Source organism: Triturus cristatus, chromosome 4_1 (assembly GCF_964204655.1).
Source record: "Triturus cristatus chromosome 4_1, aTriCri1.1, whole genome shotgun sequence".
Taxonomy (NCBI): domain Eukaryota; kingdom Metazoa; phylum Chordata; class Amphibia; order Caudata; family Salamandridae; genus Triturus; species Triturus cristatus.
Genome location: NC_140585.1, coordinates 1,342,981,953 through 1,343,009,843, shown reverse-complemented (window position 1 = coordinate 1,343,009,843; position 27,891 = coordinate 1,342,981,953). Strand labels below are relative to the sequence as shown.

Genomic DNA, 27,891 nt, shown 5'->3' with positions numbered 1-27,891 from the left:
TAAACTGTGGATAACAGATCAAATTTATCAAGGTCATACAGTGCCACAGTAGGCGGTGAAGAGGGGTTAGAGGTGATTGTTGCGTAGCTAACAGCTGGCAAATTTCAGTGCTTTTTCGGTTTTTGATTGTAACCATGATTTCTCTACACATTTTTTCTCCCAGGAAATGTAGACGGTTTTTATCATCTATTATTATTTGATACTTTTAAAGCTGCCCATGTGCTCAAAATATTTTTTAAGCTGGCGGACAGAAAGATCAAATTTGCCAAGAGTTTAAAGTGCTCCACCAGGTGGTGTTGTGGGGAAGGAGTTTTTGTTGGGTATCTAACAATAGCTGGCAAATTTCTGCCATTTTAGGTTTTAGATTATAACCACGATTTCCTCATCTGAATTTTTTTCAGAAAATGTAGAGGTTTTATATCTACGTATAGTAGTACATGATTTTATTTGAGAACCACCACGTCTATTAATAAAAGACTTTCTAGTGGATTCCATGTGTTCCTTAATGATACCCTCTGAGCATGCCATACAAAAGGCATGGCCTGTTATAATCCAATGGCACAACCAGTACATGCATGGGCAGAAGGGTGGCACCGGCGATAGAGATTTATAATGTTAAAGCTTTAGTTTCAGTTTTGCATGGTGTGGAGCCGCGGGGCTGTACTAAAACTAGCTACCTGTTGGTAATTGAACATACATTTTTTTTAGATCTCTGTTAAATCTCCCGCCAAGCACCCTGTTGACTCCACTCTACCTAGACCTGGCCCAGAAAAAATTACTCACAATATTGAGCCTAGACTGCTCATGTTTTGGCATCGGCTATGGTCTGCTGCAGAACTGGAGTCCTATAGAGTGGGTCTTCATGAATTGATGACACCAACATGTGTGAGTAAGATCCTGTGGCTGCGTATCCTCAAGCATATTTTACAGAGGCTAAGTCTAGGTGCATATTGGGACCAACCGTAAACTCTGTCAGATTAATAAAACTAGCCTTAAAGCGGTTTATTGGGGTTTTGTGGAGACCAAATTTGTAATAAATTGCAAAGGATCGCTCTCGGCTGCTTTTATTGATTTTAAACTGACACCATCTTTTGAGGATACTATAGATTACATTGTACCTCCTCTAGCACAGAAACTATACCTTAAGTTTAGATATGGCTGCCTACCTGTAAAATCCTTCGACACACCCCCCCCCTCTCCCAGGTAGACCTCAGGACGGATCGCTCGCACTAGCTATCAGTCCTCCCACAATCTGGCACGAGAACCTCGCCCCCCACCAGTCCCGCACTCCCACCCCCCCCTTCCATTTTTCACCTCCTACTCCCTTCCTTTCCCCTCCCCTTCTTTTTCCAAGTTTAAGGGTCCCCCCCCCCCTCCCTAGGGCCCGTTCCAAACCGCCCCGTAGGCGGTAGTTGCCCCGGTTGACGGCTTACACGCCGTGGTCCTAGATACATGACCTGACAGTGAACCTGGGAAAGAAGGGAACGTTGCATACACTACATTGGGGAGGTAGTGCTGACCCCGATAGAGACGGACGCTGGCGACATTACCATGCAGACATACACGGGGACCGAGCAGAGCGCACTAGGGGGCGACCAGCCTTACCGATTATAATAGATACCTTCGGCAACTAACGAACTACAGCACCCACTCACTATAGCTAACGCAAAGGTTGATGATGATGTAATGTAATGATTGGAGCATATATAAGCGAAAGTTTAATGTAATGAAATGCATGCAAAACCCTAATAAACAAATTGAAAGAAAACCTGTAAAATCCTTCGAAAGAAAATGGTGTAAAGTAGGAGATAGGATGGATGAGAACTGTACCTGTTGCCAAGGGCAATCAGAGTCAACCGAGCATGTATTTTTTTTTGTCCTTTGTATAGTCAGTCTCGAAACAAATAGATAACCCCACTCTGTAGAAAGTTGAGAGTATGAAAAAAAAGGAGGCATACAGAATAATGCAGACAGATACATCCTGTATTATATTTTTCTGTACAGCCAAGTTTTTTAATGGCAACGTGGATCAGGCGTGCCAAGTGTTCCCTTAATAATACCTAGGCTGTTACACCACTGAAGGGCCCTGTAAAAATGTATTGTATAACCTGAATTATTCTGTGTGGACTACTGTCTTAATACTATTCGAAACATTTACTGAATTTTTAAGCTGGTTTTACATTATTTTTATGTTAAATTCTAGGTCTATTAAAAAATATAACTATTGTTTTTATTGTGCTGCTATTTTAATGGATAATGGATGCGTATTTTAAATGCCTACATTTGTTATTGTGAGTTTGTTTTGCATGTTGTACTTTTTTGATCTACAGTGATCGATGTTCAAGTTACTTACCTGTGGTAACGATGTATCTGGTAGAGACGATTCTAGCCGCAGATTCCTTAACGTCGAATAATCCCCAAGCGTGAGACTGGACCCGGAAAACTTTCTTTGCCCCACAATCCACAACAGTGAAGGGCAACAAGCCCAGAACAGAGGAGTAACAGCAATTCACCCCCAGACGACACCATCAAGGAGGACCGTATCCCCTGAAAGGAGCAAAAAGGCCGAGGTACAGGCAAAAAAGAAACAACAACGTAGAGGACTGCAAAGGAATCAGAAACCCCAAGCAAGTAAGAGAAAAGAGTAAAGTAGGCCGCTACACAGGAGAGAAAACCAGGGTGGAGGGATGCACCTGAACCAACCAACCATATATCATAAGGGAAGGGGTGGAACAATCAAGCAAAACGAAGCATCCTGTCCGGGAGGAAGCGAAGCGAACACCCACAGAAGACAAGCCACCCGAAGGGAGGCGAGGGCGGAAAACCAAACTGAAGGTCCTCGCAGAACGGGGAGGAATGGCGGGCCGTGAAGGAATATGCGGCTAGAATCGTCTCTACCAGATACATCGTTACCGAAGGTAAGTAACTTGTACATCTGATAGAGACTACTAGGCCACAGATTCCCTAATGTAGAATAGATACCCAGAGGGGAGTAGGGCCTGCGAGAGAACCTCCCCAGTAGGAAGCAACACAGGGCCCCAGCAGGGGACGTGTCACGGGGACAAGAAGGGCGGCCCAGCCCCTACCATGCAGATGTAAGCAAGAACATGGCGAAAGGAAGACTAGGAGACCCCAAGTCCATCCAAGGTACAACTGCCACAAACCCTCGGAGGGACAGACAGCCGCAGAGGAGCACCCAGGAGGAAAAGAACCACCCTAACTCCAGGGAGAAGAGGTAGAACCGGAGGCAGAGCCCGCCGTAGGAAAACACACAGAGATAGAGGACAGCTGAACAGGCATCAACCGTAAAGAATCAGACAAGGCAGGAACGGCCCCACAGCAAAGAAGCGCAGGCGTAAGAAGAAAGAAACAGGTGCACAAAGCCCCAGCAGAATAAGAGGCAGGGGCACAAGGGAACACACTAAGGGCCACGGCGGTGGACCAGAACGAGCAGGCGTGCGCAGCCGGCAGCTGACTGTACCATGGAGCAGTGCACCCAGAACAAGCCAGGCGCAAGCCGAGGGCAGAGGCCAGGCAAATTCAGAACAATCCCCAAAGGAGGATCGTTCAATAGCCACACACCAATCCATGAAGAGAAGTGGGACCAGCCAGAAGAGAAAGAGGAGAGACACGGAGGACGAACCCAAGCTGTCAACCAGAACACAGGAAAGCCAGGAGAAACCTAGCCCCCCTGGAACACACAAAAGAAGACCAGGCCGAAACGCCGGACAGGAAGGCGGAAACGCCACGACACTGGTCGAGCGATGTAGCTAACACTGAGAATGACAGAACCTGGAGCAGCGCCGGGACAAGACAAAAGAGACCGCACCAGCAATATACAGTGATGCCAGGAAAGGCAGGGAACCCAAAAGAAAGGGCGACCATACCTTCTCAGCGCAGTACAGAGCTATGCAATAGCTACAAGTACCCCACATAGGGTATGACACGTCCCAAGAAAACATGGGAACACCTCTTAGGGAAAAATCCCGCAGCAGACGACAAGAACATAAAGGACCTGCAAATAGAACCACAGACGGCTTGCAAATCAGCCAAACAGAAAACATACAGAAGGCCCAACCTGAGGACACATACAGGTGTACCAACAACCAAAGAACCACAAAAGTCAAAGGGACTGTACCAGGAGCCAACAGTAAAAAGGGGCCGACCTAAGGACCCCGAAGGAAAGCCAACCCACACAGAATACACAGACGGTCCAACCGAACCACTAGACTGCCAAACAAAGGTGGGATAATGCCTCCCATAAAACAGCAGAGTACCGACAAGCCAAGCTTACGGAGGGGGAGGAAGACCGAGCCCCGCAAGGAGCCGCTGAATGGCAGCATCCGCTTCGGTGTTAAACAAAAGCATCCCATCAAAGGGCAGGTCAACCAGACGCTCCCTAACATTCTCAGGGAAATCGCTATCCCTCAACCAAGCATGGCGACGGAGAGCTACTGAACTTGCCATAGTGCGGCCAAGGGCATCAGAAACATCCAGGGCCGAACGAAGAATAAACGCGGCCAACTCCCGGCCCTCCATCACATGGCGCCGCAGATCAGCTCAGACACCTTCTTGAGAGGCACAGAACAGAAGGGACTCCACGGAATCCCACAAGCTGGATGTAGCCCTGGCCAACACAGAAAGCATGGTGAGCGCTCGCAAAGCAGCACTCGAGGAAGCGAAGAGGTTACGCCCCCATGAATCCAACCACCGGGCCTCCCATGATGGAGGAACCAACACCAAAGGTAAGGAAGGAAAAGCAGTCTGCAGAAGAGGGCCCTGGGTAGAAGGGTGGAAAGAAAGGCAGACTGGATTGTGCGGAGCAGGACGATGGAGGAGCGACTGGGGCACCGGATCCTCCGTGGCAGGACGCCCCCAGAAGAGAATTATGGAGCGAAGCTTCGAATGGAAGAAGCAGCTCCCGTCCACCAGAGCCCTGATGGAGAACCTCAAGCAAATGGTCCGTAGGAAATGGGGCGGCGGGGTCGCCCATGTGCCAAATGCCAGTGGCTGTGGAAATGGCCCAGGCAAAGGCTGCACTCGCCTCTGTAGGGCGGCGAGGGGGGGGGGGAGCAATTCCTCCATGGGTGACGGCTGTAAACTAAGCCGGTCATCCCAGAGTCCAGCTGGAGGAAGAAATGGCCAGCCCCGGAATGGTGGAAAAATTCACGGACAAGTGGGGGACCTGAGGTGCCTTTGGGGAAGGCTGTGGGGATGGCGAAGAGCCCTGCCTGGAAGACGGCGGGGAAAGAGCCATGACGCGGCGTCCCATCTCCTGGGAAGAAGAGACAAAAAGTTGACGAACCTCCGGAGAGGAGGGGGCCTCTGGAGAAGAGTCGACGACGAGACGCCGGCACGGCGCCGTGGAGTCCGCCACAGGCACCTGCGTGACGTCGACCAGCGCAGAAGGGGACGCCGAGACTACCTCCACCACCACTTGCGCCCTAGGGAAATGGGACGGGGCAAGGTCATCGAAAGAACGGCACCGTAAAGACGCCGACTCGACCTCAGACGAAACAGCCGCCTGCGTGGAGAGACGAGAGGGACCCGGGATGTGCCCCAGCCCCTAGCCAGCACCTGCGGCGCCGCCAGGGCCGACAGTCAGCCTCTGGCAAGGCCTCCGCCTGCCCAGAAGACCGAGGAGGACTCGGGGACGAGCCGCGAGTCCCGGCAACCTCTCGCAACACCACATGGACCCCTCTGGGCCGAAGAGGGGAACCCCGTAGGGCCGCACCCAGACGACACCACACCTCCAAAACCTGAAGTCGAACCCGTCGGTGCCGGAGACTCCGCGGAAGGCCCCGCACGTGGCAAGGGATCCGCGGACGTCCCAGGAAGAGGAGGAGGGGCCAAGGAAGCCTGCAGAGCCGCAGCATAGGCCTCCATTTGGGCCCTGGTCGCCCGACGCCGGGAAACGGCGGGTAGGGTGGTGACGAATGAGGCTGCATGTCTCACGGGGAACCCGTTCCCTCCACAGAGCGGGGACCAGGCCCGGGGACAAGCTATAAGACTTACCGACGGGCGAGCGACGCCCTAGGGGCCTCGGTGAAGGGCAATGTCGGAGTCGGAAACGGCGATTCTTCCTTGGGGGACGGAAACGAAGACGACACCGATCTGGACAAGCGGGCCGAAAGGAGTTTAATCCGGCGCACCCGCCGGGACTTAGATTTCATCTGCTGGCAAGCGTCGCAGTCCGTGGAATCATGGTGCTCGCCCAAACACCACATGCAAATAGGATGAGGGTCCGTCGCCGACATACGAAGCGCGCAGGACGAGCACGTCTTAAAGCCCGAAGAACAAGTTACTTACCTTCGGTAACGCTTTTTCTGGTGGATACAGTATCTGCCTGTGGATTCCTCACCTTGTGAATATCCCCTGCGCCAGCATTCCACTGAACTTTTTTCCCCAGCTCTCTGCGCCGACGTGGACGTCATAATACATCGGCTCCGCTCGCGACTCCGTATGACGTCACCGGAGCCCTAAGAGAGCCACGTCGGCGTGATGACGTCAGTTCCACCCATTTTTTCCGCGCCTCCGAGGCGAACAGGTGGACCAACGACAGATTCCAAGTATACACAGTATACAATATACAATCAAATATACATAGTACATATTCAAATGGAAAGCTAAAGAAAACGAGCATTTCCTACAAATGTACCAGAAAGAAAGAAGCTACAAAGCATTACAACATCTCAAGCAAGACATCTTTTAAGGTATACAAAGGTGGACAACGGGGAGGCGGGTGGGACAGTGAGGAATCCACAGGCAGATACTGTATCCACCAGAAAAAGCGTTACCGAAGGTAAGTAACTTGTTCTTCTGATGGATACATCTGCCAGTGGATTCCTCACCTTGAGAATAGATTCCCACAGCAGTCCCACTCCCGGAGGAGGGTGTCCACCGTCCTATACCAAAAAGTCTTGCAAGACAGACCGCGCGAAGTGGCCCTCCCTCCTCATCTCAGAGTCTAAGCAATAATGCTTTGCGAAAGTCTGGAGGGAGGCCCAAGTCGCGGCTTTACAAATGTCTGCCACAGGAACACCCCTGGCCAAAGCAGAAGTAGAAGATTTAGCTCTAGTTGAATGAGTTCCAATACCCTCAGGTGGGACCTTACGAGGCAGGGCGTAGCAGATCTTGATGGCCAGGATGATCCATCTGGACAGAGTGCGCTTGTGCACAGCTTTTCCTTTAGAATGTCCAACATAGCCCACAAAGAGCTAATCGTCTAAACGAAAGTCTTTTGTTCTATCCAAGTAAAAGCTCACAGCTCTTTTTGGGTCCAGACGATGAAGTCTTTCCTCCTCTTTGGAGGGATGAGGTGGTGGATAAAAAACAGGGAGAGTAATAGACTGCCCCAAATGAAACGGAGGAACTACCTTAGGTAGGAAAGCAGCCCTGGTCCCGAGAACCATCCTTTCAGCATGTAATGTTAAAAACGGGGGTTTAGAACTAAGAGCTTGAAGCTCACTCACCCACCTTGCCGAGGTTAGGGCTACAAGAAAGACCGTCTTAAAGGACAACAGCCTCAAAGGACAACTATGAAGAGGCTCAAACGGAGACCCCATCAGAAAAGTTAAGACAAGATTAAGGTCCCACTGTGGTATTACAAAAGGAGTAGGTGGAAACCCGTTTGTAAGGCCTTTGATAAACCTTAGTACAATAGGAGATTTAAATAATGACGGTTGATCAGGAAGACATAAAAAAGCTGATAAGGCCGATATATAGCCCTTGACCGTAGCCCTGCTGAGCCAAGGAAAGAGCAAACTGAAGCACATCAGAAAGATGGGCTTTTAAAGGGTCAATGGATCTCTCTCCACACCACTTAACAAACTTAGACCACCTATATGAGTAAATGGACTTGGTGGAGTGTCGCCTGGCCGATAAAATAACATCCACCACATCGGGCGGGAGAGAGAAGGAATTCAGGTTGCTACGTTCAATCTCCAGGCATGAAGGTGTAAGCTCTGGAGGTGGGGGTGTAGAACCTGCCCTTCCGACTGCGAGAGGAGGTCTGCCCTCAGAGGGAGACGGAGCAGAGGGCACGAGGAGAGGTGGAGAAGATCTGTATACCACACCCTTCTTGGCCAATCCGGGGTGACCAAAATAACTTGGGCCCTGTCTTGGCGAATCTTCCTCAGAACCTGAGGAATCAAAGGTATGGGAGGAAACGCGTAAAGGAGTTGTGAGCCCCAAGACACCTGAAACGCGTCCCCCAACGCCCCCTGCAACGGAAACTGGAGACTGCAGAATAACGGGCAATGCACGTTCTCGCGAGTGGCAAACAGGTCTATCCGAGGAGTCCCCCACGTCTGGAAGACACGACGAACCACCTCTGGATGAAGCCTCCACTCGTGGTCGGCGGAGAACTGTCGACTGAGACTGTCCGCACGTACGTTCAGCACCCCTGCCAGATGATTTGCCATCAGACAAATCTGATGATCCACAACCCAGGACCAGAGACGCAGAGCCTCTCTGCAGAGACAATGCGACCCGACTCCTCCCTGCTTGTTGACATACCACATCGCGGTAGTGTTGTCCGTTAGGACTTGAACCGACTGACCGCGAAGGGAAGGGAGGAAGGCCTTGAGCGCCAAACGAATCGCCCGCAATTCCAGAAGGTTGATATGAAGCAACCTCTCCTCTGGAGACCAAAGACCTTTGATCTCCAGATCCCCCAGATGAGCACCCCACCCTAGGGTGGAGGCATCCGTTATCACTGTAGCCACCGATGGAGGCAGATGGAAGGACTTTCCTTGAGACAGATTGCCCCCCACGCTCCACCAAGACAGATCCGCCTCAGCTTCTCTGGAGATCTTGATCGACTCCCTGAGATCTCCGTTGTACTGATACCACTGCCTGCGGAGACACCACTGGAGCGCCCTCATGTGCCAGCGTGCATGGTTGACCAACAGAATGCAGGATGCGAACAGACCGAGCAGACAAAGGACCTTCAGAACTGGAACAACCGCTCCATTGTGGAATAAAGGGATCATCTCCTGAATGTCGAGAATTCTTTGAGGAGGAGGAAATGCTCGGCACACAGTAGTGTCCAGTACCGCCCCTATGAACAGGTTGCGCTGAGAGGGCACCAGGTGAGATTTGGGCACATTGATCGAAAAACCCAAGTCGAATACAGCTGAGATGTTACCTGCAGATGATGTTGCACCATCTCTGGGGACTCTGCCTTCAGAAGCCAGTCGTCCAGGTAGGGGAAAGCCGGAATCCCCGACCTCCTGAGATGAGCAGCCACCACTGCAATCACCTTCGTGAAGACTCGAGGTGCGGTAGTAAGACCAAACGGGAGGACCGCAAACTGGTAGTAATGCGACCCAACCGTAAAACAGAGATACTTCCTGTGCGACTTCTGGATTGGGACATGGAAGTAGGCGTCCTGCAAGTCGAGCAACACCATCCAGTCTGTTTGCTGCAACGCTTGAAGAACCTGCACCAGGGTCAGCATCTTGAATTCTCCTGTTTCAGGTAAAAATTCAAGACTCTGAGGTCCAGGATTGGACGCAATCTGCCGTCCTTCTTGGGAATCAGGAAATACCGGGAGTAGCATCCCTGACCCCTTTCCTGCTCCGGAACCACCTATATTGCACCTTTTTGAAGCAAAGCTAGTACCTCCTTCTGCAGAAGAAGCAGATGGTCTTCTGAGCAGTAACCCTGGCAAGGAGGGTAATGGGGGGGGGGAGGAAACTCCCGAAAGGGAAGGGCGTACCCATTCTCCACGAGGTTTAAAACCCAAAGTTCGGTTGTAACAGATTTCCAACCTCGCAGAAAGTGGGACACCCGACCCCCCACAGGTCTCACATGATCTAGGATGGGGGATCTAGGGCTGCTTCCCTGAAGCTTCATTGGGAGCAGAGGAGGCAGAAGATGAAGATGGGTTGCGGACAGAACCTCTCCGTCCCCCTTGCCTTCCTCTATACGACCTATAGAGGGGATTCTGCTGCTGCGGAGGTTGCCGGAAGGAACAAAATGAGGATCTCCCAAAGCCTCTGAATTTCCTAAGACCAAATCCCTTAGCAGGAGTCTGTAATCCTAAAGATTTCGCCGTTACCCTGCTATCTTTAAATCTTTGCAAGGCGGAATCAGCCTTCTCTCCAAAAAGTTTCTCTCCATCAAAAGGCAAGTCTACCAAAGTGGCTTGAACATCAGAAGAGAAGCCGGAAGAACAAAGCCACGCTTGCCTCCTAGTGGCTATCGAAGATCCCATTATCCTTGCCACAGAATCAGCCGTGTCAAGCCCCGACTGAATTACCTGCCTTGCAGCAGCCTGAGTGTCAGTGACAACCTCCATAAAAGAAGCTTTCTCTCCTTCCGGCAGCTTAGGGCCTAACAACTTCATAGAGTCCATCAAGGCGTGAACGTAGCGCCCCAGCAAACAAGTGGCATTGGTCGATTTAAGCGCCATGCTTCCTGAAGAAAATACCTTTTTGGCTGCTTGATCAGTCTTTTTAGAATCCCTATCCGCAGGAGTCTGAGGGAAAGCGCCTGAAGCATGCTTCGAGCATGAAGCCTGCACCACAAGGCTTTCTGGAGAGGGATGGGAAGAAAAAAAACCTGGATCCCCAGGAGCCACCCTATATCTCCTTGCCACCTGTCTGGAGACTGCAGGCGAAGAGAGTGGCTTACGCCAAACGTCCATAACAGGCTCCAAGATAGCCTCATTAAAAGGTAACAAGGGTTCAACATTTGAAGTAGGCGAATGTAGGACTTCAGTAAGGAGGTTCGGCTTATACTCAGCAGAGGGTAACTGCAAGTCCAGCAACTCTGCGGCCTTCTTAATAACTAAATGATAGGGGGCCAGTTCTTGTGGCAGTGAAGATCTGGTAGATGAATGCTCCCACTCCGGAGCAGTATCAAGACCACTAGCATCTTGAATGCCTACAAAGTCGTCAGAAGATGCATCCACCTCACCTTCTTCCACTTCCTCCCTATAACGCTCCTCTTCCAAGACCCTCTGGGCCTCTCTCCTGGAACGGATCCGAGGAACCGGCGTCGGCGCCGCCGTACGCGGAGTCGGTGGAACCGAACGTGGAGTCGGCGGCTTCGGAGTCGGCGTCGCCGGACGTGGAGCTGAGGGAGTTGGCAACGGCGTCGAGGAGGGCTCCGAAGAAGGCCGATCCAAACGAAGCCGAGATGGATCACCAGACGGCGCCGGAAACTGCCACGAAGGAGCCATCGGCAAAAAGGGCATAAATGGGGCCTGAGCATAATGCTGAGGCACTCCCAAGGTGTATGCCATAGGACCCACGGGACCAGATGGTGCGCCAGATGGGAAGGCAGCCCGTTGAAAAATCCCATACATCGCATTAAGGAAATGCGTCGAATCCGCACCCGGAGTCGGGAACTGCGGATAAGGGATTGATCCTGAATCCAGTCGAGGAGTACCTGGAACCGGAGCCGAAGTGTCCTCAACAGGCACCACAGGCTCAGCTGGCTCCGGAGAAAGCTCTCTCTCTTGTTCCTGCTGGACGTCAGAAGCAGAAGACTCCACCGGCGACTGCGCCGGGGACCGCGCTGGAGTCCGCTTCGGCGAAGGTGACCTCTCTGGAGACTTCCTAGGAGATGGAGGAGATACAACATCCTTACTTCGACGTCGAGGAGACGGCGATCTCGAAGTCCTACTTTTCGAAGACCGGCGCCGAGAGCTATGCTTTCTTTTCTTGTGATGCTTCTTCGACTTCGATGAGTGTGAAGTCGACGACTCCGGCCTCGATTTCTCCTTTCTACCTCTCCTTTCCTTCTTCACCTTGGCCATGAAGAGTTTCGCCTCTCTCTCCTTCAAGGCCTTGGGATTCATTCTTCTGCAACTGGAACAGTCCTCCACGTCGTGGTCTGAAGAAAGGCACCACAAACAATCCTCATGGGGGTCAGTCATTGACATGTGGCCCCCACATTCCCTACAAGGTTTGAAACCACACTTCCTCGTCGAAGACATGGTGAATCCAGAAACAATTACCACTACAAGACTACAAAGTAGCAGGAGAGTGCTGGAAAACCGTTACGCGTCGACGGCGCGGAAAAAAGGGAACTGACGTCATCACGCCGACGTGGCTCTCTTATGGCTCCGGTGACGTCATACGGAGTCGCGAGCAGAGAGCTGGGGAAAAAAGTTCAGTAGAATGCTGGCGCAGGGGATATTCACAAGGTGAGGAATCCACTGGCAGATGTATCCATCAGAAGGCATTCGCACACTGCCCCACAACGCAAAGCGTGAAAAGAAGGCCTGAAAACAGGTCAGGCACACGATCCGGATCCGCGTTGCAAGCAAAAAAGAAGGAAACCGATGTCAGCTCGCCGGGGTGGGACTTATGTGACCTCGCTGACGTCACGCCCACGGACAACGTCAGGGCGGAGTCGCGTGGTACCGCCCCCGGCGCACAGGGATGCTGGTGCAAAGAAAGTTTTCCGAGTCCAGTCTCACGCCTGGGGATAATTCTACATTAAGGAATCTGCGGCTAGTAGTCTCCATCAGATATAAAGTTTTTTTAACTGAACTGAACACACCCGCTACAGACATGGCCTGTATAAACTGCAGCATGCCTTAGCCGTAGCACCCTTGCCAGTAGTACCTACAGAGCATAGCATGCCATGCAGACACTGCATGGCTACACACACACACACACACTGCCACCAGTACTCACTCCGTCACTGGACATGGTATTAAAGTAAATCATGTGAAGTTTTCTAACTGTAGTCAATGTTCTGTAACATCTGCTCTTACAAATGCTTCTACAAATGCTTTATGAGGGAGCAAGGCAGAACTTGACATTTCTGAACAACAGCTGGTGTATCTCTAAGTACTATGCAAAAACCAAAGGAAATGATGGACGGAGTGTTGAACATTGCAAGCACTCACCCCCAGTCAACTGATCTGGGTTTAATCCATCACCGTTCTTTAGCCCACTCTGCCACCCCAGTTCAGACATGGCCATATGCAAATCAGTCTGACCCTGTGCCTCATGGGAACAGTCCAGCCCGAACTGCCAAGCCATGTCTTCCCTGGACCGGAAACAAGCTTCCTAGGACCGGTTTCTGGCATTTCAGCCGTCTTCAGCCAGGCTTGCTTGAATCCAGTGACAAAGTGAGCAAGGGGCTCACGTCTGAGCATACCCTGCCAACCTATGGCGAACAAAGCAAAAACCAAAGGAAATGATGGACGGAGTGTTGAACATTGCAAGCACTCACCCCCAGTCAACTGATCTGGGTTTAATCCATCACCATTCTTTAGCCCACTCTGCCACCCCAGTTCAGACATGGCCATATGCAAATCAGTCTGACACTGTGCATCATGGGAACAGTCCAGCCCGAACTGCCAAGCCATGTCTTCCCTGGACCGGAAACAAGCTTCCTTCCCCAAACTGGGGGTGAGTGCTTGCAATGTTCAACACTCCGTCCATCATTCCCTTTGGTTTTGCTCTCTAAGTACTATGCCAAAAAAAAAAAAAAAAACTGTACAAGATGCAGCTTGTTGAGGAAAGCTTTCATTACCTTTTTTAAAAATTTTATAAAAGGTGATGCTTGTGTCAAGGAGTAAATAAGTCATGGGAACACAGTAATACATTTTTCTGGTTATGTACTATCACTTTTGGGAATTAATGTTTCACATTGGTATTCTGCTTTTACCCAATCTATTTTAAATGAGTTGTGCTGAAACATTTTAACCACTCCCCCCCCAGTCAAGAGATCTGGGTTTAATCCATCGTTCTTTTGCTCATTATGCCACCCAAGTTTGGACAAAGCCATATTCAAATCAGTCTTGACCTTGCTCCTCATGGGAACAGTCCAGGTCTAACTGCTAGGCCAGGTCCTCTCCCTGGACCGAAAACACGCATCCTGGGATGGGTTTTGGAGTACCACCCCGCATCAGCCAGGCTAGCTTGAATCCAGTGACAAAGCGAGCCAGTGACCCACGTCTGGGCATACCCATGGCCACTATAACAAGAACAACAAGATGAAGGACAGAGTGCTGAAACTTTTCAACCACTCACCTCTAATCAAGATATCTGGGTTTAATTCATCGTTCATTTGCTCACTATGCCACCCCAGTTTGAACCCAGCCATACATTTATTGTTGATCAAGAATATCATGACATTTGACTTTAACAATTTCCAATTGTGTAGATCATAAGCCCTAAGTTTATTTGCGCTGGTGGAGGCACAACCAACCAAATTTATTAATGACCGCCAAGCTGGCGGTCATTTATAAAGCATTACCAGGAACTGCTGTTACAGCAGTTCCTGTCAATGCATTTCGCTGCTTGGTGCAGGGCTCCATCAAATTGACACAGCCCTGCACCAAACAGTGCTCTCTCATGGTGAGGGAAGTATTTAGCGATTCTCACCCTAGCAGTGAGACAGTGAAAACTGACCTCCAATGGCGTCCATCTAAATCAGGTGGGCGAAAATACAGGTCAGTCTCCAACAGCCCTTACTCCACAGGGCCATCTTTACCATAATTTAGCCTGTGGTCCGCGCACCTCTATATTTAGTCAGGTGGACCACTATGTTGCCAGTTGCGGTGGCGTATAACTAAAGCCAAGAAACAAATTGGCCCAAATTCATGAGGCAGCTACCCCACAGAGGTACTGATGGGCATCAGTATGGGGGTAGTGTTGCCAGAATGCTAATACTTTGTTCAGCAAGATAGCTCTAGAGAGAGGCGTAGTAGAACTTGCTGCTTTGTGGCCTACCACGGGATGGCCAAGACCACTCTTGGACTGGGGGATCTATCTATGTGAGTTTTGCCGATGCTATCATGGTGACCCTCTAGACCGCAAGAAGTCCTTGGTGTGTGTATCACCCCTGAGCATAGGGAAACCACACAGATTACATCAGACAGAGTACATGGATGTTACGCGAGTACCTGAGAGACATGGCAATCTGAGAGATTACAAATATCCCCTTGGTCTAAGGGTCATGTTGCACTATGCTGCCCTTCTTGGGTCTCAGAAAGTCCAGGATGTTGGTACTTAAGCTACTCGAGGGGAAAGGGAAACATGGGTGAGCCCACTACTTTCCCCATCTGTCAGCAATCATTCTTGGTTGGCAATGTCAGACACGGACAGCATGTTTAGTATCACTGTCTGCGCCTAACATAGCACCTGTCTGGCGATTCTGGTCTATAGTTAGGAAAATGGGAGGATTTTGGCAAAAGAGGACAATGGTTTCATGCTCACCAAAATAAAATTCCAGGCCCAAATACACAATTAGGAGCAGCCTTTAACATTTCCCTATGTGTATAGCAGAGGCCACCTCTACAGTGGGGTCTGCCACATCAGGTCAAATTTACTCTCCAAAAAACAAAGGGCATTGTGATCCGTTTGTGCCTCCTTTTCTAGTGTTGACAGAGTATGCCATCAACTCACACAGTGTTTAAATTAAAAATGCAACTAATATAGGGGTGGCTAAGAAGCTCAAGAGTGAGGCAGTGGTGAAGCTGGAGACTGACATCTCGGGGCTGGAGTCGGCCTTGGAGACGGGTGTCACTCCGGACGGGCTCCATGCCCTCAGCCTGAAACAGTTTGAATACAGGTCTCTTGTCACTGACGCTGCCAAAACGATGTATAGGGAGCAGCAGGGTCGATTGTATGATGCCGGGGACAAGGCGGGAAAGTTGATTGCGTGGCTGGATAAGAAGGAGAGAGTGAATCGTGTGGTCCCGGAGCTGCGTGTCTCGGATGGAGTATGTGTGACTGAGCCTGGTGAGATTGTGAAATGTTTCGCTGACCACATCCGGGCCGTGTACTCCCCGGTGACTGATAGGGATGAAGAAGACTCTTGCCTTCTGCTGAGGGATATTGCTTTGCCCCGCCTGTCCGTCGAAGACCGTGAGCAGCTGGACGCCCCCTTGTCTGTAGATGAAATTGCAACTGCGATTCGGTCCCTTCGTTCGGGCAAGGCGATGGGTCCCAACGGTCTGCCTATTGAATTATATAAGCTGCGCCCGGATAAACTCGCGCCCTTCCTCCGTCGTATGTTTCAGGAGTCCCTTGAGGCAGGCTCCCTTCCCGACGACCAGCGTCTGGCTACGATAGTCGTGATCCCCAAGGACGGTAAGCCACGAGACCGCTGTGCCTCCTACAGGCCTATTTCACTGCTAAACGCAGAGCCTAAAATCCTGGCTAAAGTCCTTGCCAATCGTTTGTTGAGCGTCATCTGCGATCTGATTCATCCTGATCAATGCGGCTTCATCCCTCACCGTAACACCGCTCTTAACTTGCGGCGTCTTCACGGCGCCCTCGCCAGGGCGGAGTTCCTCTCCGAACCAGCCGTGCTGGTTTCTTTAGACGCCACGATGGCCTTTGACACCATCGAGTGGCCATTCCTCTGGGCTGTCCTGACCAAATTCGGCTTTGGGGAGGGATTTCTTGGCTGGGTGAAGCTTCTTTACACGGGACCCATGGCTCAGGTGGTGGTTAATGGGCGGGTCTCTCGGCCCTTCGCTCTCGGTAGGGGTACGAGGCAGGGGTGCCCGTTGTCCCCTCTGCTCTTTGCTCTTGCCCTGGAGCCGCTCACCGCTTGGCTCCGCTGGGAGCCCTCGATCAGAGGGATCCGGTGGGCCCCGGGCTTCGAGGATCGGGTCTCGTTGTATGCGGACGATATTCTCCTGTATCTCACCTCGCCGCGGCAGTCGCTTAATGTTCTCTTTGATGTTCTGACTTCCTTTGGGAGAAATTCGGGTCTAACGATCAACTGGTCTAAATCCTGTGTCTATCCTATCTCCGGTGACCCTCCTCTCTTGCCGCCTCGGCTTCCGATCCAATTATCTCTGTCCGGCTTTAAATACCTGGGAATATACGTCTCGATGGACCCGGTGGCTCGCTATGAGCAGAATCTCCTGCTTCCACTTCGGCGTTTGAGGGAGGACACGGCTCGGTGGTGTAAGCTGCCCTTGTCCCCGCTGGGTCGGGCAGCACTGTTTAAAATGATGTCCCTTCCCAGATTCCTCTATGCACTTCAGAACTCCTTCGATGTCATTCCTGTGTCCTACTTTCGGGAGGTGGAGAGCCTGCAGAGGAGACTGGTGTGGGACGGGCGGGCGCGTATCGCTCTGGCAAAGCTTACTCTCCCCTGGTACGACGGGGGCATCACGCTTCCCGACATTCGCAGGTATTATTGGGCCTCACAGCTATCGGCCATTAACCATGCCACGTATGCGCCTGGCTTGAATCCGGCGTATGAGATGGATAAATTCCTGCTTCCCGGCGGAAACTATAACAGGGCACTTTACTCCAGCTCGGCTGGACGGACCCTTACGGGCCCTACTAAGATTGCGGTACGGATCTGGAAGGCGGCCAATGTAGCCATGGGCTGGAGTGAGCGATTAACATGTGCTACTCCTCTGTTTGCCTCCGACCGACTGGGAAGCCTCTGGACAACGAAGGGGTTTGAACGTTGGGACACGATTGGTGTTAGTAGAGTGGGAGACTTATGGATTAAGGGTGCGGTTAAAACATTCGCGGCGCTCCAGAGCGAATACGAACTTACGGAAAGGGAGTTCTTCCGCTACGCCCAGATTCGGCATGCCCTGCTCTCTGTTTTTGGGGAGGGGACCAAGATCCCGGCTTCTTCGCCCCTCGAGGACCGCATACTCGATGGTCATGTCCCCGACAGTACTATCTCTTTAATTTATAAAAAACGTATCAATAATCGGGCTGACCTCTTGGTGCGCCTCCGGGAGGCGTGGACGGGGGATGGGGTGGAACTGGACGACGAGGACTGGCAGTCCGCACTGTCGTCTCCCAAGGAAGTGGCCATTCCAGCCCGTCTCCGCCTGGTCCAGCTTAAGATTCTCCACCGGGTGTATGTGACGGGTCCCCGTTTGGTCTCGATGGGATTTTCTGAAGACGGGCTCTGTAAGCGGGGATGTGGGCTCAGTGCCACCTTTCTCCATATCCTTTGGGAGTGCCGCGAGGTGGCGGAATACTGGCGCCGGGTTCATGTGGTCATGGGACAAGTCACCGGGGTTGCGCTGCTGCCGGAGGTGCGTCGCTGTGTCCTGAATGTGTGGGAGCCCAATGATTATAACGCGGCTCAGACTCGGTGGGCAGCCCTGGGGAACATGATTGCCAAGAGAGATATAGCGCAGCTTTGGGGTTCCCAGCGGCCTCCCACCGTGTCCGTATGGAAGGAGAACATGGACTGGTGCATGTTCAGGGAGAAGACTGTGTATGTGGCTCGTGGTAAACCGGGGGCATGGGGTAGAATCTGGGGGCAATGGAACGCGTATCGTGGGGGTATCTGTACTCCCCCCCCTAGTGGACACCGATATTGCTTTGTCCCCCTGACCCTTGATGGTTCCTTGCGACTTTTGGAATAACCGAGTATAGACGTTCCTCTCCCGTGACCCCCCCCCGACCTTTCAGTACTCCTTCCTCTTGATAGCTATTTGAAGGTCTGAAGTAGAGTCCCCCGGATGTAGCCTGACCCACACTTTTTGCCCTTATGCCTCGCCTTTTGTTTTTATTTGTTATTTATGTTAAACCTATGTATCCTGCTTCCCTAGGACTATCCGGAGCCATGTACGGGGCTGGGCCCCGGGAGTCGACTACTGCCTTAACAACTGTATGATCCTTTCTGAATCTAGCGGCCGGCCCTGGTGGTTGTAGGCCCATGCTTGTAATTGATTTATTGTTCAATAAAATTTTCAAAAAAAAAAAAATAAATAAAAAAAAAAAATGCAACTAATTTTACAAATGGATATTTGCTTTGTTCTTTTTTGAGAGTTCTTCTTGCCAGAGGTCATGTCGCTTTAATTCGTGGTCAATGATGTTCATGCAAAGAGCACCAATCTTGTAGTGCGTAATCAGCCCGTGGAACTGAGAAAAACTGTAATGACAAAAGAAAAGAAAAAGGTTGAGTTAAGACACAGTATTCATCGTTGGCTTAGAAAAGATGACCATGATGAAGAAAGCTTGAGACTTTCCTTAAGATCTATCTGCTGCCTGCTGCATTGATCAAGGTCTCCTGGATATGTAAATAAATACCATTCCTGCCCGCATTTTGTTTCAGTCCCGGATATAAAAATAACGTTCCTGCCTGCTTTTTGTTCAGTCCCTGCAAGGCATGGGTACCTACCCCATCTTTGACCACCCCTCGTCTCAATGCAGATCTTAATTATTCTTACTTGCTTGTGGTCCTGTACTCCAGATCAGAGATGACCATCACATCCAGGTAACCAGTATTAAAGATTTAGCCTTTATAAGTTTTCAACAATGGGAGGGCTGGATAAACACACCTCTATAGCTAGTTTCCAGATTCACTTTGGGATAAAAAAGAGGTAATAAAGAAATTATCACAAAACAAGAAATTGGGAACGAGCCCCCGCAACTCAGCATTTCTACAGGGTGCTTCCACCTTCTTCATTGTTATCACATCAAATGCATGTGCATTGAAGCTCCTGTACAGTTGTTTTAGGCCACACCACTGCAGTTGGATCAATGCATGATATGGCTTTGCAACAAGTGCATCACACACAAACCATACCACATGCCAAAAAGGCAATAGTGTACCTGTAAAATTAGAAATTCATGGCTGTAGAAAATGAGTCACCTAAGATAGAAAAAGGGCCTTTACCTTGCTGTGAATGTATGTCAGTGTTCCTATTAACTGGGCAAAAATAGGTGCATATGTGAGCTAGCCTTAAAAGTGGAGCAGAGAGCAGCGAACTGTAATTTGCAATTACCTGCAAAATAAAACAAAGTAGAAAAACCCTACACTGTCTTGCTGTAAAAAATTGCAATAAAAGGTGATGGACTGCCTAGGGGAAACAGTCTGGAATTTAAAATACGGAGGTGGCTGTAAAATGTATATGTATGTGTATCTTTATGGTGCAAGTGTAGCTGGTGAGCTAGAGCGCTAAACATGGGCTTGAGCTTATGCATACGAATCATGATCAATTAGGAGGCAGAACATTTGTGGATAGTGGGTTCCTGTTGCTTAGGAATGCAGTATCTCTGAAGAAATTAGTTTAAACAACACATATCCTATCTAAATTGCAGGAATATCAGCCAGTTCTAATGTTGATGGACATACTGCCAGATACAGAGTGTAGTTGAAATTGCATTTTTAATTGCTGGTTTGTCGATGCCCAGACCTAGTAGGTGGTGCTTTCTCAGTCCGATATGCAGTGAAGTCACTCTGTGTAGCCTTGCACGTGATAAAGCTGGTCTTAAAGATGATACAGGCTTAAAGGGGAAACCACTGTTATGCCAAACCTTTTTTTTTTTTTTTTTTTTAAATTTTTTTATTACATTTTTCCATCAGTACAGTGAAACCAACAACAGAGAAAAATAAAGGACTCAATCCTCAATGTATATATCAGGAGAAATCCGTACTTCCCGCGTTTCCTCCCTAATGCCCCAACCCTCCGCCCTCTCTACCCCCACCCCCCCCTGCCAGTGTGCCCGCGTCAACCCCTCCTTCACTGCTGCTGGGAGGGACCCGGGGTCCAGGAAATCTGAGCCCAGGGCAATCAAACGAGCCTGTCCACTGTTCTCAAGAAACCGGAGCTGTTATGCCAAACATTTGAGTGATAGCCAACAGTCATGACATGACTCTGCCCTGTTCCAGAGAAGACACTTTACAAGAGAGATTGCCTAAACCTGGTGTTACTCTGAAGAGTAAGGGGAGGACCAACTTGGCTGGGTAGAAAACTGAGAAAAAGGGGATGAACTGAAAGGCCTAAAGTTCTCAGATGCTACAAGATTAACTTATTGTTACTATCAGTAGTCTTTCAAGTCAGAAGTCGAACAGGGCAACTGTGCATCGGTTCAAAAGGGGATGCCATTAAGGTCAACACAAGATTCAAATTCTATTGAGGAACAATGAGTCGGTGGACACAAGTAAAGGAAATCTTTCAGAAAACAAGCCACTAGTGGTGATTTAAGCAATGATCACTGGTCAGTAAGATGCATGAAAGCTGACAAGGTAGTCAAGTAGCCGTTAACGGCAGCCACAATTAACCCTTGCTATGCAGAAGACAGCGAGAAATGCAGGGCTTCTAAACGCAGGTTTTAATCTGGTCCACTTCTTTTGATCCGCACAATTGCCCAAAGATGTTACAGTGACTCACATAAATGGATTTAGCAGATGCTTTTCGGTCAGGCACGGTGATGTTTTCAACTTGTCAGGGAGGAAAACTCACTCTAGCAGGCCCTGCTCAATGCCCACATGAGCAACATCGGAGTTTCGGAAATTGGGGTGGAGGACCTGATCATCCTGATACAAGAGTAGTTCCATGCTGCACAGGAGAGGAAGTGGTAGCAGGATGCCGAGATCTAGATCGGAATCACTGGAAATGCGTAATGTAGTCCCCGAGACCAGGTAAACATGAAGACTTCTCCCAGGAAACCATTCAGAGGGAAATGGATGGCACAAAATATAGGACACTTCCTGTTCTGAGAGCATGAACCGCCCGTACATTGCACCCTTGCAGGGGCTAGCCCGGCTGGGGGCCTGGGGCTAAATCTCGAGTCAGCAGCTGTTTTATTTAGTTTCACAGGGCTAGACGAGCGCAGGGGCCCGGTCGCTCCTTCAGATTGGGCCCTATCAACCCGAGGCTCGACGGCCCAGGACCCAGCTAGTGCATCCTGACCACGCTTTCCACGGTCAATCCCAGTCCTCCCTGGTGCCGTATACCGTAGGGGGTGGGTTCCATCTGACTACCTCTTCGACCAGAGCTGCCCCTTGTGCCTCAAAAGCAGTGGTAAGGGGATGCAGGTCCCCCCCCGCTGAGCGAGATGTGTCGTTTGGAGTCGCCTCAGGACCACACGACCAGGATGGGAGTGAGGCCTGACAGTGAAGCAACACTATCTTAGTCCCTGGGCAGGCAGTAGAAGCCGTTTACAGAACCGTCTGAGAGGTCTAGAGATTGGGGATCACCCCTCGCCTTCGCCACGATCCGCGCCTGTTCCTTCACCAATCTCGCCATGCAGCTCCCTGTTTCCATACTAACAGAGTGATGGCCACATCAAAAACGAAGAAGGACGTTCAAGTTGACGACTTGCTGCTGAAAGGTGCGATGGACGCCCAGCAGGAGAAGATGATGACGAACGAATTGAAGCACTCCGGCAGGGCAGAAGGCGCCAAGGGATTGGCTACCTGCGAGTTTCTGGAATCCCTGTTCGCTACGCTGAGGGAGGACCTGCAGACAGTAAAAAAGGACTTGGCACTGGAGTTTAGAGAAGCGCGCCGAGATATCTAGAAGTAGGGGAGAGGGTGGCGACCATTGAGGAGGGAGCTATCGCAAGGGACACAGAAATAGTACCCCTGCAGCAGGAAATGATCCGCCTCCAGGATCAGCAACTTGATTTGCAGGCCCATGCTGAAGAATTGGAAAACAGGTCAAGAAGAGACAACGTCCGCATCAGGGTAGTTCCTTTGGGAGCGGAGGACAAGGACCTCGATTGTGTCCAGGCCCTCTTCAGTAGTATCTTGGGGGACGACGCGCAGAACATCAAGCTAGACGGTGTCATCGGGTAGGTCTGAAACGGGCACCGCCCTGCCCGCCAGCCGACATCCTGGTTTGTGTCCACAACTTTAGAGAGAAGGAAGCAATACTCGAGGCTGCCAGAACGGAGCAGAAACTACAATTTTGCGGTCATCCGCCACCGCTGTCCCAGGATCCCGCTGCTTCAACCCTGCAGAAACAAAGGCAGTTCTGCCCTGCCACCAATCACCTACGCTTAAAGGGAATTGCCTACTCTTGAAGCCATCCCTTCCACCTTATTTTTCAACTAGACGGCAAATCATTCCAGTTACACTCCCTGTCGGAGGCGTGTAAGACTCTTGACATCGATCCCGGGACTCCAGAGGGCCTCAATTGGAAAACAAATCCCTGGGCCAAGACTGCCACAGATCTGTTTGGTGCCTACAGCTAGATCGACATCGTCTCAACCTGGCCACCAAGGCCAAAGAGCGATCAGAGGTCCTGCGCTCCCTAACCGGTGACTGCAAGCTTGTTGACGACGCTCCCCATGAGGTACTGTGCAGCATTTCGAAATTAAGGGTCAAGTTCAGCGGGGCGAGGACAGGGTCGTGGCACTTTGACTGTCTCTGATATTCCACTCGACCCTGGCTGACCCGACAACTGGTTCCTGCCTCTTAAGATGGACTCTATTGCTCCTATATTTGTTTTTGTTACTTGTTTGAGAGTTGGGATGTTATGGGGAGTGCCCCTTCTGAAGGGCCAAACCAGAGTATTGCAGAACACACATGGTCTACCATGTATCAATTGCGATGGGCTGCCCCCTGTGTCTCTCTGTTTGCCCAGTGAACCGCAAGCCTTACACTATCAAACTTCTGCCCCATCTCGACCACCTGGAGCTTAAAATATTCAACCTCAATGTTTGAGGCCTTAACAAACCTGTTAAAAGAGATTCGGTCCTCTCCCTCCTAGACCGCTCACAAGGGGACATATGCTTGATCCAGGAGACACACTTACTCCCCAAAGACACACACAGAATGCAAACCAAGAGATTCCTGCAGCAGTTTTGGTCTTCAGGGAAAGGGGGAAAATGGGTGTGGTAGCTATCCTTCTCTCCAAGCGCTTCAAAGGGGAAGTTCTGGGCCCATTCTGTGAGGTCAGAGGTCGCTTACTAGCCCTGCAATTGCAACTTGGAGCACGTCATCTCACCTTCGCCTCGCTTTATGCCCCAAACGAGCGACAAGAGGATTTCATAACTGACGCCCTAGCTAAGGTGCTCCATTCACCAGACCCAGCGATACTGGTGAGTGAGGACCTCAACATTGTGATGAACATGAAACAAGACCGTTCAAGTCACACTGGGTCCCTATCCACGGCGGGGCTGAATTGGCTCACTGAATGGGGGCTACGATATGTTTGGAGCTCGCTCTAGCCCATCGAACTTGACTTCACCTTATACTCAGCAGCCCACAAGACTTGGACCACTTCCTGGCCTCCCCCTCAGTATGGAAACGAGTATCGACCTCCACCATTGAGCCCTGTACGTTTTCTGATCACGCCCCTATCACACTCACCTTGCGCATCTCCACTCCACTCCACTCCACTCCACTCCACTCCACTCCACTCCACTCCACTCCACTCCACTCCACTCCACTCCACTCCACTCCACTCCACTCCACTCCACTCCACTCCACTCCACCTTGGCGTTTATGGGAGACCCTACTACATTCACCAGACACAGTAGCAGCTCTCAAGAAAACATTATTGGACTACTTGGCCCTAAATTACACTGACACGGTTGCCCTTGCAGCTGTGTGGGAGGCCCTATAATTGTTCGCACAAGGGGCCCTAATAGTGAAGGTCATGCACAACAACAAGCTGCGGAAAGGTAAGAGGCAGGCACCTGAGAAGTCAGTACTAGAATTGAAATCCATCCACAAGCACATCGGAGTTCCTTGGGTGTGGCGCAAACTGGAGAAGGTGAGGCAGTAGCTTGCACGGCTAGACCAAGATAGAGCAGAATTTGCAATGCTACACCACAAGCATGAATATTTTGTTGGGGTCCAACAATGTGTGGGGGCGGATGCTAGCCCATCGGTTGCGTAGCAAGCAGCATGTGCATGAGGTCAGGTCCATCCAGCCTCGTTCGGGCCCGAGGTCTCCGACCCCAATGCATAGCTGAGAAATTTCAGGCATATTATGCTGAACTATACGCAAGGGATCTCTACCTGGAGCCAAGCCCCCAGCTTTACGTCTGGTCGGCGGTCACGTATCTTCCCACTGCAGAAGCTGAGGCACTACATTGACCTATCCGAATAGAAGCGGTGATATCGACAATCAAAAGACTGAAGCCTATGAAATCACCGGGCCCGGATGTTTTTTTTTTATATAAGACGTTCTGTGGGGAGCTGGCCCCATTGCTGACCCAAATCTAACTTCTTTGCCGAAACGGGCACCATGTAGCTCATACCGCCCCATCTCCCTTTTAAACGTGGACGCAAAACTGTTTGTTGGCATGGATTAGTTACTTACCTGTAATCCTAGTTCTTTTCCAGGGGTATCCTCATCAAAGTCATAAGCACTAGAATATTCCCGCCTTTGCGCGGGACCCCGGAAACACAATCATATATGTGATAAACATATATGCATCTCTCTCTATATATATATGCATCTCTCTCTCTCTATATATATATATATATATATATATATATATATATATATATATATATATATTCACAGAAAAAAACATAGGTTTCACACACGTTATAGTTAGGAATTAGCATTTAAAAAAACCTTAGAAATTCACTGAAAAAACCATAGGTTTCACACATGTTATAGTTAGCTGGACATTTCACTCGTACAAAACCATTGAAATTCCTCCGTAGTAAGTTCAGCTAACTATAACTCGCGCGACCGCAATCCACTGCTGATGACGTCACATATTACATCACTCATGACATGCTCAGTGACATCACTCATGACATCACTGATGACATCTCAAATGACATCACTGATGACATCATCCAGTGAATATGTGTCTTTCTGAAAAATAAATATTTTTTATATATGTATATCTAAAGGTTAATGGAAGAATAAATGGGTAAATAAGTGTCTAAATGGATGTTTTTTAATGTAAAATTAATTGTATAACTGACTTATTAACAGTATCTTAGTGAATACAGTGATATAATATGTGACGTCATCAGCAGTGGATTGCGGTCGCGCGAGTTATAGTTAGCGGAACTAACTATAACGGGGGAATTTCAATGGTTTTGTACGAGTGAAATGTCCAGCTAACTATAACATGTGTGAAACCTATGGTTTTTTCAGTGAATTTCTAAGGTTTTTTTTAAATGCTAACGCCTAACTACAACGTGTGTGAAACCTATGGTTTTTTCAGTGAATTTGCAAGGTTTTTTAAATGCTAATTTCTAACTATAACGTGTGTGAAACTTATGTTTTTTTTAGTGAATTTGTAAGGTTTTTTAAATGCTAATTCATGTATGTATTATTATATTTTTTATATATTTATTTTACAATAAACTACCTATGTATATAGTTATAGATTGACTGTATCCTGTAATATGGAATGGCTCAGCTCTTTTTTTTTTTTTAATTTGGATAAAGTTGAACAGCATAGTTAATATCTTCTATAAACTTATAAACAGTTTAAAATGTTTTATTTTTTATTTTTAAGGGTTTTTCACGGTTTTTAATGTTTTTTTCACCCTTCGGGGTCCTTCAGGGACCCCCTGACAAAGGCTAGGGGGTCAGGAACTCTCTACCCTGCCCCCTTTTCACGTTCTCCACCTTTCTTTTTCACTGTCACACACAAAATGGCGTCCGACATTTCCTGATTTCGACCGATTGGAATGTTGACTGACATCTAACCACCAATCAGAATTACGCTCGCGGACATTTGGTGCGCGCACCGTGCGCACACGGTGCGCGCATATAGATATTTATGTACATTTAACTGCAATTTTCTCAGGAACTACTGAAAGATTGACACCATATATGCAAAAGGCACATGCCTGACCTGAGGACTACCTCTTTGCCAAATTTCAAGTAATTCTGCTCAGCCGTTCGGGCTGTACCTTCGACTAAAGGTCCTATGGGAAAATGCATGGGGAAAACACGTTTTGGGACCCCCCTTTTTTCTCAGCCCCCGCTTGACGAATCACCCCGAGACTTTCAGGGTAGGAGCTGAGCGGAGCGCCCCATTAGTATGAAAATTTCGCGAGGATTCGTCAACCGGCGCTAAAGTTATTCAAAATAGAATTTTCAGATTTCCTATGGGAACTCGGTCCTAACTATAACTATCTACTGGCGACCGCCAGTAGATTATATATATATATATATACATGTATAAATAATAAAAAAGTAAATGCAGCCTTTCATAAGTAGAGCTGAATAATACTGTAAGGACTCCTCTGTATATAATCAATAATATGACCAATATAAATAATATATCATAAAAAAACAGGGAAGAAACAAAAGCAAATGATGTTTGAACACTGTTTTAATGCTTTGCATTAGCACAAACACCTCAGATAGGACTGAAAGCGTTGTCAGCTCACAGGCTGCACTGCAGAAAACCACAGCCTAGAAAGGCTAGAAAGCTAACTCATAGCAACATAGAAAAACTGGCACCGTGCCTTTAAGGCAGCCATGACCCCTAGCTTCCCATCATGCCTCAGGGGTGACAGTTAGGTCAGTTGTTCTTTGCGGTGACAGTAAGCCATAACACAAAGAGTTGACAATTTCTTTAAAAATAAGGATCCTTTGCCCGGGGAGGCAGGAGGGTTGCTTATGACTTTGATGAGGAAACCCCTGGAAGAGAACTAGGATTACAGGTAAGTAACTAATCCTTCTCTTCCAGGGGATCCTCATCAATAGTCATAAGCACTAGAATAGAATAGCGATCCTCACCTCATCCACTGCGGGCAAAGGAAAAATAATAATTAACAATCAAGCTCAGACAACTAAACTTGATAATTCAGACATTTCTGTTATCTGAACAGATTCCTCAAGGAGGCCTGGCCTACTTGAGTATCCGCCCTGGAGCCGGATTTAAGACAATAATGCCTTGTGAAAGTATGCACCGATCTCCAGGTTGCTGCCTTACAAATTTCTGCCATCGGAACATCATGCAAGAAAGCTACTGTAGCTGCTTTTCCACTAGTGGAGTGTGCTTTAGGTGACAACAATAGGGGCTTATTTGCCAGCTGGTAGGCTAATATTATACAAGACACTATCCATCTGGAAATGGATCTCTTGGTAGCTGGAAAACCTGTCCTCATCGAACCATAATTTAAAAACAATTGGTCTGATTTTCTTATGACCTTAGTTCCCTCTAGGTAGAATTTAAGCACTCTCATAAGGTCTAAGGAATGGAGTGACCTTTCCGCAGGAGTTGAGGGATTAGGAAAAAAGGACGGCAAAGAAATTGC

General features: G+C 49.3%; 1 protein-coding gene across 1 annotated transcript in view; it reads right to left on the bottom strand.

Annotated features, from left to right (window-relative positions):
- Window positions 1–27,891, bottom strand: part of KIFAP3 (kinesin associated protein 3) — a 1,322,278-nt gene that overhangs the window by 1,009,068 nt on the left and 285,319 nt on the right. Inside the window, exon 7 of the mRNA XM_085654829.1 lies at window positions 18,716–18,840. Within this exon, the coding sequence (XP_085510955.1) occupies window positions 18,716–18,840 (125 nt within the window). The remainder of the gene's footprint in view (window positions 1–18,715; window positions 18,841–27,891) is intronic.